The 15,084-nt window shown below is 55.8% G+C and overlaps 1 protein-coding gene across 4 annotated transcripts in view; it reads right to left on the reverse strand.

Moving 5' to 3' along the window:
- The window catches only part of PPP2R5B (protein phosphatase 2 regulatory subunit B'beta), a 124,448-nt gene that overhangs the window by 36,002 nt on the left and 73,362 nt on the right, over window positions 1–15,084 (reverse strand). For all 4 annotated transcript variants that reach the window (XM_089662815.1, XM_089662814.1, XM_089662813.1 and 1 more), the window contains one exon: window positions 13,607–13,737. In XM_089662815.1, coding sequence (XP_089518941.1) covers window positions 13,607–13,737 — 131 coding nt within the window. The remainder of the gene's footprint in view (window positions 1–13,606; window positions 13,738–15,084) is intronic.

Below are 15,084 nucleotides of genomic sequence, written 5' to 3' on the forward strand. Positions count from 1 at the left end.
GTGGTAAAAGGCCAATCACAGCGGCCTTTTACCACGTGATCAGCGGTGTCCAATGACACGCTGATCACAGGGAAATGCAAGTACCGGTTCTCGGCTGCACTTTCCTCACGCTGTCAGATCGTGAGGAAAGTACTGCCGAGAACCGGCAGTTGTCAGAGCGGGGATCGGCACCGATCATCAGGTCACTGATGATCAGTGCCCTGATGATCGGTGCCCAGCAGTGACACCCGCAACTTCCGCCCAGCAGTGCGCGCACTAGCTCCGCCCACCTGTGCCCAGCAGTGCACCCACCTGTGCCCAGCAGTGCCCCCACCTGTGCCCAGCAGTGCACCCACCTGTGCCACTCTGCAGTGCCACCTACCTGTGCCCAGAAGTGCCACCTACATGTGCCCACCAGTGCCACCCACCTGTGCCCACCAGTGCCACCCACCTGTGCCCACCAGTGCCACCCACCTGTGCCCACCCACCAGTGCTGCCCACCAGTGCCACCCACCAGTGCAGCCCAGCAGTGCTGCCAGTCAGTGCCACCAGTCAGTGCCACCAGTCAGTGCCCAGGGGTTGTGCCAGTCAGTGCCGCCAGTCAGTGCCCAGCAGTGATGCCAGTCAGTGCCGTCTATCAGTACCCATAATCAGTGTCGCCTATCAGTGCCGCCTATCAGTGCTGCATATCAGTGCCGCCTATCCGTGACCCCTAATTAGTGCTGTCTATCAGTGCCGCCTATCCGTGCCACCTCATTAGTACTGCCTATCAGTGCCCTTTAGTGCTGCCTATCAGTGCCCATCAGTGCCGCCTATCAGTGCCCATCAGTGCTGCCTCATCAACGCACATCAGTGAAGGAGAAAAAATACCTGTTTGAAAAATTTTATAAAAGAAACAAATAAACTTTTTTTTTTTTTCAAATTTTTTGCACTTTTTTTTATTTATAGCGCAAAAAGTAAAGCACCCAGTGGCGATTAAATACCACCAAAAGAAAGCTCTATTTGTGAGAAAAAAATGATCAAAATTTCATATGGGTACAATGTTGCATGACCGTGCAATTGTCAATCAAAGTGTGGCAGCGCTGAAAGCTGAAAATTGGCCTGGTAAGGAAGGGGGTATAAGTGCCTGGTAGGAAAGTGGTTAATAATGAAAAGTTCAAAATTGTTTTTTTAAATATTTTATTTGCACCAAGATATTACAGCTTAAAAGAGAACAAGCCATAGCAAGACAAAGAGATGAAAAAGGGAAATACTTTCAAAGTCTTTAGTTTTAGCAGAGTTCAGTCACGAGTGAGCAAGGTGTTATCGGCTCTCATAACTTGACAGATGTTCCTTGGTTGATGGTATACGAGAGCTGTCAACTTTTGGAGCAGTCTTTATTTCTCTGGTATCAAGGGGGTGTTGTCAGAGATCATCTGACCAATTAAGCTGTTGGGGAGTGGCCATTGGGGTGTCACCGTGTTTATGACTGTATCATGGCCCTCCCTATCACACAGTCTGCCACTATGTACAGGTTGCATTCTGGAAACTGATAGATTGTAGTTCAGTATTATATTTCATGTCCAGGGATACCAAAAACAGTGTATTTTGTATGCGCCTGTCACCCAGGAGGTAGGAGACTGCTATCTCACTCTCTGTATGTGCCAGCTTAGTCATGTATGACCTTCATTTGTTTGGTATGATATTCCCCATTCAAATATATACTTAATATTAATGTGTTTTGGTTCTCTTTGATTTTAATATTAATGTGTTTTGGTTCTCTTTGATTTTATGAATGAAGGTAAACAGCCTTCTTTGTGCAGCAGCCCTCCCAGCTCCCCCAATACTGACCTAAGCCCCCTCTTGATCCAGCGGTTTGTACTGGATTCTCAGCTATCCCAAGACTCCCTCTCCACATCAACTGAGATGGCACTGGAAGCCATTGGCTCCCGCTGCTGTCAATCACGGCCAGTGAGCCAAGAGAGAGGGGGCAGGGTCTGGGAATGGACACATGGAGCAAAGGGTGCCCCCATAGCTGCTTGCTGTGGGGGCATCCAAAAGGAGGGAGGGGTCAGGAGAGCCTGTGGGGGCCCCAAGAAGAGGAGGATCCTGGCTGCTCTGTGCAAAACCACTGCACACAGCAGGTAAGTATAGACATGTTTGTTATATTTAGAAAAATAATAGGCCTTTATTATCGCTTTAAGTTATTAATTGGGCAGAGATCTCGGAGAGCTCACCCCACGCCTGACTGCTTTCTGGGTAGACATTTTATAGCATGCTATGTGTCCCTAGTGCTTTAATTGCCCTACAAACAATGGGTGACAAAACTGAAGGATTTTGTCATAGTTTTATGATAGATCAGAGAAAAATGTTAATCTGTAGACATTTTATGGTCAGCAGAAATTAATCGACATCCTGCCAGAACACAATTAGCTGTTTAAAGCTCTGAGAAAGGCCTGTGTGCTGGTTTCTGCTGTCCCTAAGTTGAGATAAAAGGCTCTTTTAAAGTGTGTTAAAAGTTAAGGCTAAGAATTCCATGAATTGAAGGAGGAGGGAGAGGGTAAGATCACTGGGCTATGCCTCCTCTCTTGACAAAAATGGCTGAGACTTGAGCAAAATGGATATCGCATACAACTTTCATGTGCCTAATGCTAACAGCCATTACAAGGGGTCCCTGTCTTTGTGGTAAGCCACCAAATACAGGATAATTGGGTTCAAGTAATAACTTTGTCTGCATTTTGATAACCTGTAAAAATAATTGTCCAGCTCACCTTACCACTAACTCTAGAACTGGCTACTACTGACCCAAGGGCCACATGCATCCCTGGGAGAGCAGGTTGAGCACCAGGGATTTATAGTATACAAATTTCAATATTAAAAAGTACCACATGTCCCATCCACCTACACTGCTAGCATCCAGATAAAGTGTTGTCTTCTCCAAAATATCAGATCTAACATTCATATCTTAATCTTCCTGTGCACCGTTAGCAAACATCCCCCCCTGTTAGGAATGGACTGGCCAGCAATGGTGGGACTCACCTGCCTTTTGATCTGCAGTACCAGGGCTGGCCAGCGGGTGCTCCCAGCAATCAGAGACTCAACCTTTCAGCCAGCTAACACCTGGAACTGATGATACTGGTGTATTTAAGGGATGGCCAGACTTGCAGACGCTGCCTTGGTGTTGTGTTTGTCCTGGGCCCTGTATCTGTCCTGCATCCTGTTTCTGGTCCTTTGCTGACTTCTCCTGCTCTGATCCTGGCTTGTGACCCTGACCATCCCTCTGTCTGACCCTCTGTACTACGCTGCTTGCTACCTGTTCTGATCCCTGGCTTGTGACCCGGACCATCCCTCTGCCTGACCCTCTGTACTATGCTGCTTGCTACCTGCTGAACCTGGCCTGTGACCCCGACCATTCTCCGCTTGCTCCCCCTGTACCTACCTGCCCAATTGATATTGACCCGGCCTGCCTGACGACGCTTGCTTGTATATACTGTTATCTGTGGGTGGTTTGGTTTGTTTGCACCGTATTATGTTTTAGTATTGCACTGCGTTTATGTTTGTACTGTTAGTGTTAATAAATTATATTGTTTATAACATATCTGAGGTCTGCGTTTCCCTGCTTCAGTCACACACCTCTGGTCATACCTGGGAGCCCTGACATTACACCAAGGCCAATCCTGACCAGAAGTGGCTGCACAGGGAAGCCATCTTGGCTTGTTGATGGGAAGGATGGATCTTGAGGAGGTTGAGTATTTATATCTGCTAGTGTTTGATGACAGGGAGTATGCTTATCAAACTCTGAAGGAGTATACCCGGGATGAATTGCTAGAATGTATACGGCTCGCTCATGTTCTAGTAGATCAGGGCACAGTGTTCTCCGAGGTGCAGCCATTGATTGAGGTTTGTGCAGAGTTGGTTTCATCTGGTTCCCCCGAATGCAGGGATGAATTTTTGCCACCATTTAGTGCAGACCAGGTAGAGTCCCTGGTGTGGTTATTAGAGGATGATGTGGGTTACTTTCTGGAGCGTTATTCCACATGTTCACCACAGACACTGAGAGATTGTATAAACGCAGTGCAGTCATTGACCAGACAGACTTTGTGTAAGCTCAGCTTTGTTCAACCCCTACTGCAGACATGGACAGATTTGTTGCACCCAGCCTCAGTCAGCTTACAAAGACCCAGTCCTGCTTCTAACTCTACTCCTGTATTCCCACCAGCTCCTCCAGTTACAGCCCAGTATACTTGGCTATCTACCGCATGTCAGTACCCTGTTCCCACTCGCTGCACCTATCCTGCCTTTAACCCTGTAAAAAAGCCCTCTGTAGCAACTGCTCCCTCTCCTGTTCCATCCTCCAGTTCTTCTCTGTCTCCAGCTGCTCCATTCGTTTGCAGACCTGCGTTTACTTGCAGTGCTCCAGTAGTTAAAACCAGAAAAAAGCGAAAATTCTTTCCAACCAATACCATCCTGCCAGTATCCAAACCGGTGAGCCTGCCTTCCGTGGTTCAGACTGATGCCTGTACGCAGCCTGATGCCTCTACTCGGCCTGAAGCCTCTACGCGGCCTGAAGCCTCTACTCGGCCTGATGCCTGTACTCGGCCTGATGCCTGTACTCGGCCTGATGCCTCTCTTCAGCCTGAAGCCTCTACTCGGCCTGATGCCTCTACTCGGCCTGATGCCTCTACTCGGCCTGATGCCTCTACTCGGCCTGAAGCCTCTACTCGGCCTAATGCCTCTACCCAGCATGATGAACTGATCCAGCCTGACGATCCTATTAGGCCAGTTGACTCGATGCCCGCTGTTGATCCAGATGATCCGGTACCTGATCCGGTGCCCGCTGTCGTGCCAATTAACTCAGAGCCCGCTGTCGTACCTGGTGACTCGGTGCCCACTGCCTTGCCAGATGACGCGGTGCCCGCTGGCAAGCCAAATGACCTGATGCCTGGTGACCTAGTGTCCGCTGTCATACCTGATGACCCGATGCCCGCTGTCGAGCCAGACAATCCGGTACCTGATGACCCGGTGCCCACTGTCGTGCCTGTTGACTCGGAGACCACTGCCTTGCCAGATGACGCGGTGCCCGCGGTCGAGCCAAATGACCTGATGCCTGGTGACCCGATGCCCGCTGTCCAGCCAGACGATTCAATGTCTGCCCCGGTGCCCGCGGTCATGCCAGTTGACTCGGAGCCCACTGCCTTGCCAGATGACGCGGTGCTCGCTGTCGAGCCAAATGACTTGATGCCTGGTGACCCAATGCCCGCTGTCCGGTCAGACGATCCAATGTCTGACCCAGTGCCCGCGGTCATACCAGTTGACTCGGAGCCCACTGCCTTGCCAGATGACGCGGTGCCCGCTGTCGAGCCAAATGACCTGATGCCTGGTGACCCGATGCCCGCTGTCCAGCCAGACCATCCAATGTCTGACCCAGTGCCTGCGGTCATACCAGTTGACTCGGAGCCCACTGTCGTGCCTGGTGTCTCGGTGCCCGCCGCTCCGCCTGGGGGCCCGAGACCTGTTGCTCCGCTTGGGGGTCCAGCGCCCGCCGCTCCACCTGGGGGTCCGGCGCCCGCCGCTCCGCCTGAGGGCCCGAGACCTGTCGCTCCTCCTGGGGGTCCGGCGCCCGCCGCTCCGCCTGAGGGCCCGAGACCTGTCGCTCCTCCTGGGGGTCCGGCGCCCGCCGCTCCGCCTGAGGGCCCGAGACCTGTCGCTCCGCCTGGGGGTCCGGCGCCCGCCGCTCCGCCTGAGGGCCCGAGACCTGTCGCTCCACCTGGGGGTCCGGCGCCCGCCGCTCCGCCTGAGGGCCCGAGACCTGTCGCTCCGCCTGAGGGCCCGAGACCTGTCGCTCCATCCGGGGGTCCGGCGCCCGCCGCTCCGCCTGAGGGCCCGAGACCTGTCGCTCCTCCTGGGGGTCCGGCGCCCGCCGCCCCGCCTGGGGGCCCGATGCCTGTCGCCCCTCCTGGGGGCCCGATGCCTGTCGCCCCGCCTGGGGGCCCGGTGCCTGTCGCCCCGCCTGGGGGCCCGGTGCCTGTCGCCCCGCCTGGGGGCCCGGTGCCTGTCGCCCCGCCTGGGGGCCCGGTGCCTGTCGCCCCGCCAGGGGGCCCGGTGCCTGTCGCCCCGCCCGGGGGCCCGGTGCTGTCGAGCCAAATGACCTGATGCCTGGTGACCCGATGCCCGCTGTCCAGCCAGACCATCCAATGTCTGACCCAGTGCCTGCGGTCATACCAGTTGACTCGGAGCCCACTGTCGTGCCTGGTGTCTCGGTGCCCGCCGCTCCGCCTGGGGGCCCGAGACCTGTTGCTCCGCTTGGGGGTCCAGCGCCCGCCGCTCCACCTGGGGGTCCGGCGCCCGCCGCTCCGCCTGAGGGCCCGAGACCTGTCGCTCCATCTGGGGGTCCGGCGCCCGCCGCTCCGCCTGAGGGCCCGAGACCTGTCGCTCCTCCTGGGGGTCCGGCGCCCGCCACTCCGCCTGAGGGCCCGAGACCTGTCGCTCCTCCTGGGGGTCCGGCGCCCGCCGCTCCGCCTGAGGGCCCGAGACCTGTCGCTCCGCCTGGGGGTCCGGCGCCTGCCGCTCCGCCTGAGGGCCCGAGACCTGTCGCTCCACCTGGGGGTCCGGCGCCCGCCGCTCCGCCTGAGGGCCCGAGACCTGTCGCTCCATCCGGGGGTCCGGCGCCCGCCGCTCCGCCTGAGGGCCCGAGACCTGTCGCTCCTCCTGGGGGTCCGGCGCCCGCCGCCCCGCCTGGGGGCCCGATGCCTGTCGCCCCGCCTGGGGGCCCGGTGCCTGTCGCCCCGCCTGGGGGCCCGGTGCCTGTCGCCCCGCCTGGGGGCCCGGTGCCTGTCGCTCCGCCCGGGGGCCCGGTGCTGTCGAGCCAAATGACCTGATGCCTGGTGACCCGATGCCCGCTGTCCAGCCAGACCATCCAATGTCTGACCCAGTGCCTGCGGTCATACCAGTTGACTCGGAGCCCACTGTCGTGCCTGGTGTCTCGGTGCCCGCCGCTCCGCCTGGGGGCCCGAGACCTGTTGCTCCGCTTGGGGGTCCAGCGCCCGCCGCTCCACCTGGGGGTCCGGCGCCCGCCGCTCCGCCTGAGGGCCCGAGACCTGTCGCTCCATCTGGGGGTCCGGCGCCCGCCGCTCCGCCTGAGGGCCCGAGACCTGTCGCTCCTCCTGGGGGTCCGGCGCCCGCCGCTCCACCTGAGGGCCCGAGACCTGTCGCTCCTCCTGGGGGTCCGGCGCCCGCCGCTCCGCCTGAGGGCCCGAGACCTGTCGCTCCGCCTGGGGGTCCAGCGCCCGCCGCTCCGCCTGAGGGCCCGAGACCTGTCGCTCCACCTGGGGGTCCGGCGCCCGCCGCTCCGCCTGAGGGCCCGAGACCTGTCGCTCCATCCGAGGGTCCGGCGCCCGCCGCTCCGCCTGAGGGCCCGAGACCTGTCGCTCCTCCTGGGGGTCCGGCGCCCGCCGCTCCGCCTGAGGGCCCGAGACCTGTCGCTCCGCCTGGGGGTCCGGCGCCCGCCACTCCGCCTGAGGGCCCGAGACCTGTCGCTCCTCCTGGGGGTCCGGCGCCCGCCGCTCCGCCTGAGGGCCCGAGACCTGTCGCTCCATCCGGGGGTCCGGCGCCCGCCGCTCCGCCTGAGGGCCCGAGACCTGTCGCTCCTCCTGGGGGTCCGGCGCCCGCCGCCCCGCCTGGGGGCCCGATGCCTGTCGCCCCGCCTGGGGGCCCGGTGCCTGTCGCCCCGCCTGGGGGCCCGGTGCCTGTCGCCCCGCCTGGGGGCCCGGTGCCTGTCGCCCCGCCTGGGGGCCCGGTGCCTGTCGCCCCGCCCGGGGGCCCGGTGCTGTCGAGCCAAATGACCTGATGCCTGGTGACCCGATGCCCGCTGTCCAGCCAGACCATCCAATGTCTGACCCAGTGCCTGCGGTCATACCAGTTGACTCGGAGCCCACTGTCGTGCCTGGTGTCTCGGTGCCCGCCGCTCCGCCTGGGGGCCCGAGACCTGTTGCTCCGCTTGGGGGTCCAGCGCCCGCCGCTCCACCTGGGGGTCCGGCGCCCGCCGCTCCGCCTGAGGGCCCGAGACCTGTCGCTCCATCTGGGGGTCCGGCGCCCGCCGCTCCGCCTGAGGGCCCGAGACCTGTCGCTCCTCCTGGGGGTCCGGCGCCCGCCGCTCCGCCTGAGGGCCCGAGACCTGTCGCTCCTCCTGGGGGTCCGGCGCCCGCCGCTCCGCCTGAGGGCCCGAGACCTGTCGCTCCGCCTGGGGGTCCGGCGCCCGCCGCTCCGCCTGAGGGCCCGAGACCTGTCGCTCCACCTGGGGGTCCGGCGCCCGCCGCTCCGCCTGAGGGCCCGAGACCTGTCGCTCCATCCGGGGGTCCGGCGCCCGCCGCTCCGCCTGAGGGCCCGAGACCTGTCGCTCCTCCTGGGGGTCCGGCGCCCGCCGCTCCGCCTGAGGGCCCGAGACCTGTCGCTCCGCCTGGGGGTCCGGCGCCTGCCGCTCCGCCTGAGGGCCCGAGACCTGTCGCTCCACCTGGGGGTCCGGCGCCCGCCGCTCCGCCTGAGGGCCCGAGACCTGTCGCTCCACCTGGGGGTCCGGCGCCCGCCGCTCCGCCTGAGGGCCCGAGACCTGTCGCTCCATCCGGGGGTCCGGCGCCCGCCGCTCCGCCTGAGGGCCCGAGACCTGTCGCTCCTCCTGGGGGTCCGGCGCCCGCCGCTCCGCCTGAGGGCCCGAGACCTGTCGCTCCGCCTGGGGGTCCGGCGCCTGCCGCTCCGCCTGAGGGCCCGAGACCTGTCGCTCCACCTGGGGGTCCGGCGCCCGCCGCTCCGCCTGAGGGTCCGAGACCTGTCGCTCCTCCTGGGGGTCCGGCGCCCGCCGCTCCGCCTGAGGGCCCGAGACCTGTCGCTCCGCCTGGGGGTCCGGCGCCTGCCGCTCCGCCTGAGGGCCCGAGACCTGTCGCTCCACCTGGGGGTCCGGCGCCCGCCGCTCCGCCTGAGGGCCCGAGACCTGTCGCTCCATCTGGAGGTCCGGCGCCCGCCGCTCCGCCTGGGGGCCCGAGACCTGTCGCTCCTCCTGGGGGTCCGGCGCCCGCCGCTCCGCCTGAGGGCCCGAGACCTGTCGCTCCGCCTGGGGGTCCGGCGCCTGCCGCTCCGCCTGAGGGCCCGAGACCTGTCGCTCCACCTGGGGGTCCGGCGCCCGCCGCTCCGCCTGAGGGCCCGAGACCTGTCGCTCCATCTGGGGGTCCGGCGCCCGCCGCTCCGCCTGGGGGCACGATGCCTGTCGCCCCGCCTGGGGGCCCGATGCCTGTCGCCCCGCCTGGGGGCCCGATGCCTGTCGCCCCTCCTGGGGGCACGATGCCTGTCGCCCCGCCTGGGGGCCCGGTGCCTGTCGCCCTGCCTGGGGGCCCGGTGCCTGTCGCCCCGCCCGGGGGCCCGGTGCCTGTCGCCCCGCCCGGGGGCCCGGTGCCTGTTGCCCCGCCCGGGGGCCCGGTGCCTGTCGCCCCGCCCGGGGGCCCGGTGCCTGCTGCTCCGCCCGGGGTCCCGGTGCCTGCTGCTCCGCCCGGGGTCCCGGTGCCTGCTGCTCCGCCCGGGGGCCCGGTGCCTGTAGCCCCGCCCGGGGGCCCGGTGCCTGCTGATCCGCCCGGGGGCCCGGTGCCTGCTGCTCCGCCTGGTAATCCGATGTGCCTCTGCCCGGAGTCCTGCCCGATGTGCCTCTGCCCGGAGTCCTGCCCGATGTGCCTCTGCCCGGAGTCCTGCCCGATGTGCCTCTGCCCGGAGTCCTGCCCGATGTGCCTCTGCCCGGAGTCCTGCCCGATGTGCCTCTGCCCGGTGTGCCTCTGCCCGGAGTCCTGCCCGATGTGCCTCTGCCCGGAGTCCTGCCCGATGTGCCTCTGCCCGATGTGCCTCTGCCCGGAGTCCTGCCCGATGTGCCTCTGCCCGGTGTGCCTCTGCCCGGTGTGCCTCTGCCCGGTGTGCTGCTGCCCGGAGTCCAGCCCGGTGTGCCGCTGCCCGGAGTCCTGCCCGGTGTGCCAGTCTTTGATTTCCCGCCAGTTGCCAGACCCGGGCGGTGGAACATTTTGCCCAGCTAGGACTGTTTGGAGCGTCCTGAGGCCGCTCCTTGAGGGGGGGGTACTGTTAGGAATGGACTGGCCAGCAATGGTGGGACTCACCTGCCTTTTGATCTGCAGTACCAGGGCTGGCCAGCGGGTGCTCCCAGCAATCAGAGACTCAACCTTTCAGCCAGCTAACACCTGGAACTGATGATACTGGTGTATTTAAGGGATGGCCAGACTTGCAGACTCTGCCTTGGTGTTGTGTTTGTCCTGGGCCCTGTATCTGTCCTGCATCCTGTTTCTGGTCCTTTGCTGACTTCTCCTGCTCTGATCCTGGCTTGTGACCCTGACCATCCCTCTGTCTGACCCTCTGTACTACGCTGCTTGCTACCTGTTCTGATCCCTGGCTTGTGACCCGGACCATCCCTCTGCCTGACCCTCTGTACTATGCTGCTTGCTACCTGCTGAACCTGGCCTGTGACCCCGACCATTCTCCGCTTGCTCCCCCTGTACCTACCTGCCCAATTGATATTGACCCGGCCTGCCTGACGACGCTTGCTTGTATATACTGTTATCTGTGGGTGGTTTGGTTTGTTTGCACCATATTATGTTTTAGTATTGCACTGCGTTTATGTTTGTACTGTTAGTGTTAATAAATTATATTGTTTATAACATATCTGAGGTCTGCGTTTCCCTGCTTCAGTCACACACCTCTGGTCATACCTGGGAGCCCTGACACCCCCAACACAAAATTCCTGAGCCTTCCAGTGACCCATCTACAGTGAGTATGCGTTGGGAACTGGCATAAGGGATTTCTTAAAAAGCACTAATATACATTTAGAGGACATGGGTTAAAAAACGTACATGCTTTAGGGTGCACTTGAGACAAGCTGGTATGCAGATATTGTTAAGAGCAGAAATATGACTACATATCAAGTGTGACAGAAATAAATGCTGCGCTGAATTCAGATCTACACATGATATCAGCATAGTGTAAAATAACTCTCAGATATCAGAAATGATATATCAGAAATGATTAACAAACATACTAATCATAAAAATTAAAAAAACAAATGTAAAAACCAAATAATAAACACTGTCCACTTTTATGTGCAAGTTGTGACAAGTGTTTAAGGCAAGGTTAACAAATGTGTGTTTTCAGTGAGTTTTTAGAAGCACAGAAACAATCGATTTAATATGGTCTCCTATGGGCCAACAGCAAGGTCTGGTCCATAGATACGCACACAGCTTGGCTTGGCCACACCCCTGCTCCCTCTTCACAGGATTTGACTGAGAGTAGCAGAAGCCTATGGCTCTCGCTGCTCTCAGTTTCTTGTGCGAACAGTGAGGGTTCATTCACACATGCTTCAATAAACTGTGCTTAGGTTGCATTTATTCAGCATTTTTAAAGCCCTTCAATGCCTGCCATGAATATTATAATGGCACCACACAGTGCAGTTCACACAGGAGCAGTAGCATTGTGTTGTGTTAAAACTTAAGTAACATGTTGCTTTCATGAAGCAGCGATGCTCATCAGCCACCTCCATTGATTTCAATGGTAATGCTCTGTAAACGCACCTTAACAGCACCTATGGCATTTATGGCGTGTTAGTGAAGCATTTATAACATGTTAGCTGGGCACTAGGGGAGAGGCAGTGGAGGTTCCTGTATCCCAGAATGCACTGGGAAATAAAGGAGAAGTAGGGCAGAGCACCTCTATCCAATTCCTGTTTGTACAGAGCAGCCTGTGGTAATCAAACCAGCAATACTGACAGTACCAGGTAGCAGCAGAACCATTGAGCATTATTGCCAGGGGCAAAGCTTTCTGTTTCAGCAAAGTGGAGCTGGACCAAGCCAAGTGTTAAAAAGATCAAAGTATAAAATCCATCTTGCAGAGAAATCACAAAAATGTCTGCTATCACACACTTAACCACACCTCGAAGCAGATCATTTCCTGTACATCACTTCCTTTTTCAGCACTAGAAAAGCAACACTTTCATCTGCATTTATTAAGCATTCTTGAAGCTTTTTCAATACTTAATAAACACAACGAAAACATCATAAACACATCATATATGCTATAGGCACGATAATGAGCATTGCTCCATTCTGTATAATCAACACACTTGTGAATGAGCCCTGGGTGAAGCGAGAAGACCTGAATCTGTTTGTATTGCACCAGTCTATTCACATGCTGATCCAACTGACACAGGTTTGGGGGGTATTTGAGCGGTACCATTTCATTCTATGGACAATAACTTTGCTATGACTTGTAAAGAAGTGAAACATACAGTATAATATTCAACAAAATGGCAGCCCTCTGCACATAGATGCCAACTCCTTGTAGCATGAATGTGAATAAGCAGAGTAAAAGATGGCTTCAGCTCCTGCTCTCCACATGTAGAGTCCCCACATTCATGCTACAGGGAGTCGGTGTTTTTGTGCAGATAGCCGACATTTTGTTGAAGTCTACTAAATCTTAACAAGCCAATTCTTTCTGTCTTGCATCAGTCTATTCACATGCTGATTCAATTGACACAGGTTTGGCGGGCATTACAGCTGTACTGTTTTTGTTGTTTTTGGCTACATACAGTGATATATATGTGATTTAGCATCTCTGGGTAGGGGGCACACATGCCCTACCTGCGCCGCCATTCACAGCTGCAGCTGTCGATCACCGGGCCCCGGACGGTAATTACTTGCCGGCGCCCGGTGATTTCCAAGGATCTCCGACGGGGAGGAGGACTGTTTTGTGTACTAAACTGTTCGAGTACACTGCTGTGGATGCAACAATACAGTTCTCCTCCCTGTCAGCTCCTGCACAGCACAGCCATCCACAGCAGTGTGATTACAGTGAAGTACACACACAGAGCTTACAGTGAAACAGCACACAGTTAACCCTTTGATCGCCTCTCATGTTAACCTCTTCCTACCCAGTGCCGTTAGTAGTACAGTGTCAGTGCTTTTTTTTTTTTAGCACTGATCACTATATTGGTGTCACTGGGGATGTCATTGACACAAAGTCAGTTCCCCCGAGTGTCAGAATGTCCACCGCAGTCCCTCTAAAAGTCGATGATCGCTGCCATTACTAGTAAAAATGAAAAAAAAAAATCCTAGTATATATACCACCATTTGTAAACGCTATAACTATCATGTAAACCAATTAATTTACACGTATTGGGATTTTTTTTTAGCAAAGACATGTAGCAGAATACATTTTGGCATAAAGTTATGATGAAATTTGATTTTTTACATTTTTTTACTGGACATGTTTAATAGCAAAAAGTCAAAAATACTTGTTTTTTTTCTAAAAATTGTCAGTCATTTTTTTTTTATAGTGCAAAAAATAAAAACCGTACAGGTGATCAAATACCACCAAAAGAAAGCTCAAGTCGTGGGAAAAAAAGGACATAAATTTCATTTGGGTGCAGCGTTGCATGACCAAGCAATTGTCAGTTAAAGTAACGTATCGCCGTAACACAAAAAATGGCCTAGTCAGGAAGGGGGGTAAATCCTCTGGATGGCAAGTGATAATATAATTGCATTCCTTTCTACAATCAGTAGCACAAGCATTACAAAAGCGCGGACCATAAAAAAACACTAATTCTTGTAAACTGTACCTGAGGAAAATGTTGTTGCATTGTTTTCTGATATAAGCTCTGAGTCCCAGAAATTTTCCATATACGCGGTGCAGAATTGTCTTCAAATATTCCCTCTCACGAGGATCTTCACTATCAAACAGTTCCAGGAGCTGCATAAGCATAGAAAGTGTTGTTGAGTCTAACTTCAAGTTTTCCCACATTCACTAAACACATACAGTATAGTAGAGACTAGTAACAAAAATAATCAGTGCTCTTTTTATGTATATGTGACAATTCGGCTCTAGAGGGCTTCAAAATCCAAGGCCATAGAAAGCAGGAGGCTCACTGAGAAATTGGCACAAAAGGACAACCAGATAAGAAGCACCATGCTGGCTTAGTGGTTAGAATTTCTGCCTTGTAGCAGTGGGGTCCCCAGTTAAAATCCCAATCAGGAATCTTCAAGGAGTTTAGATGTTCTCCTTCTGCTTGGGTGGGTTTCTTCCCACACTCTAAAGACACAGGCCAGTAGACTTGGGCAGTGGACTAGAAGACTTCTTTGCATGATGTACATCTTTCCAGATTGGTGTGCCTCACAGTCAGTATCTCAAACCTCTAACATGCAGACATTGGCATTAATAACAGCATAACCACTGTGTAATGTATGCTGAAAATGATCCCCATTCTGCAGTTTTTAACTGACTGAACACGTGTAATACAGTCTTAAAACCAAATTTAACCCTTAGTTTAAATCAGCTAAAAATGTTCCAGGTACATAATAAAAAGAGTTCCTCATTCTTTTGCAGAGGAATTTTGACCATTGCCTATTGAACCTATAATTGGTTGTATTGGTTGTACCTGAAACAATAGCTTAGGTTGTGACTTCTCTCCCAGCCACTCCTTCTGCATCCCACTCTTTGCCTCAATGCTTCCTATCATTTCTCTTTTACCTACTTTTCCAGCTCTACTACTTTCTTCTTTATCTTTGCACACTATTTCAGTGATATTTCGATTTGTGTGACTAACCTATACATCACTGCCAGCTGGTTACTGTAGGCTTATGCCTCTCTGTCCCCAAAATACTGTATGAGTTAGACATTGTTGTGAATACCCTGTTTGACCATTGTGCATGGTAGGCTGCATACAATGCTTGTCTGCTGTTTTTGCATTTGAAATTGTTAATAAAAATATAGAACAAGAAAAAAAACTTACAGTTAGTTTCCTTTCTAAAGCAGCCACAGCCCGAGTAGAAAAGCCTAACTCCTGCCAGCAGCTGCAAAGTATGTTTTTGCAAAGGTCTACCTCATCTCTAAACCTCATGCTCCCTGCCGATTGGAGAGCTCCATCTCTAACTCAGCAAGAGATGTGTTGAACACTGTAAAAGAATCACTGCTTTCACACAGAGAGCAAGTTTTCCACTCTGCAGCATGCTGGCAGGAGACAGGCTTTCTACTTAAACACCAGTAGATTTTAAAGAAAACAAACTGTAAGACTTTGTACACCTTTTGTTTTGATATACT

Source organism: Staurois parvus, unplaced genomic scaffold (assembly GCF_062004578.1).
Source record: "Staurois parvus isolate SC_StPar_1 unplaced genomic scaffold, SC_StPar_1.0 ptg001556l, whole genome shotgun sequence".
Classification (NCBI taxonomy): Eukaryota; Metazoa; Chordata; class Amphibia; order Anura; family Ranidae; genus Staurois; species Staurois parvus.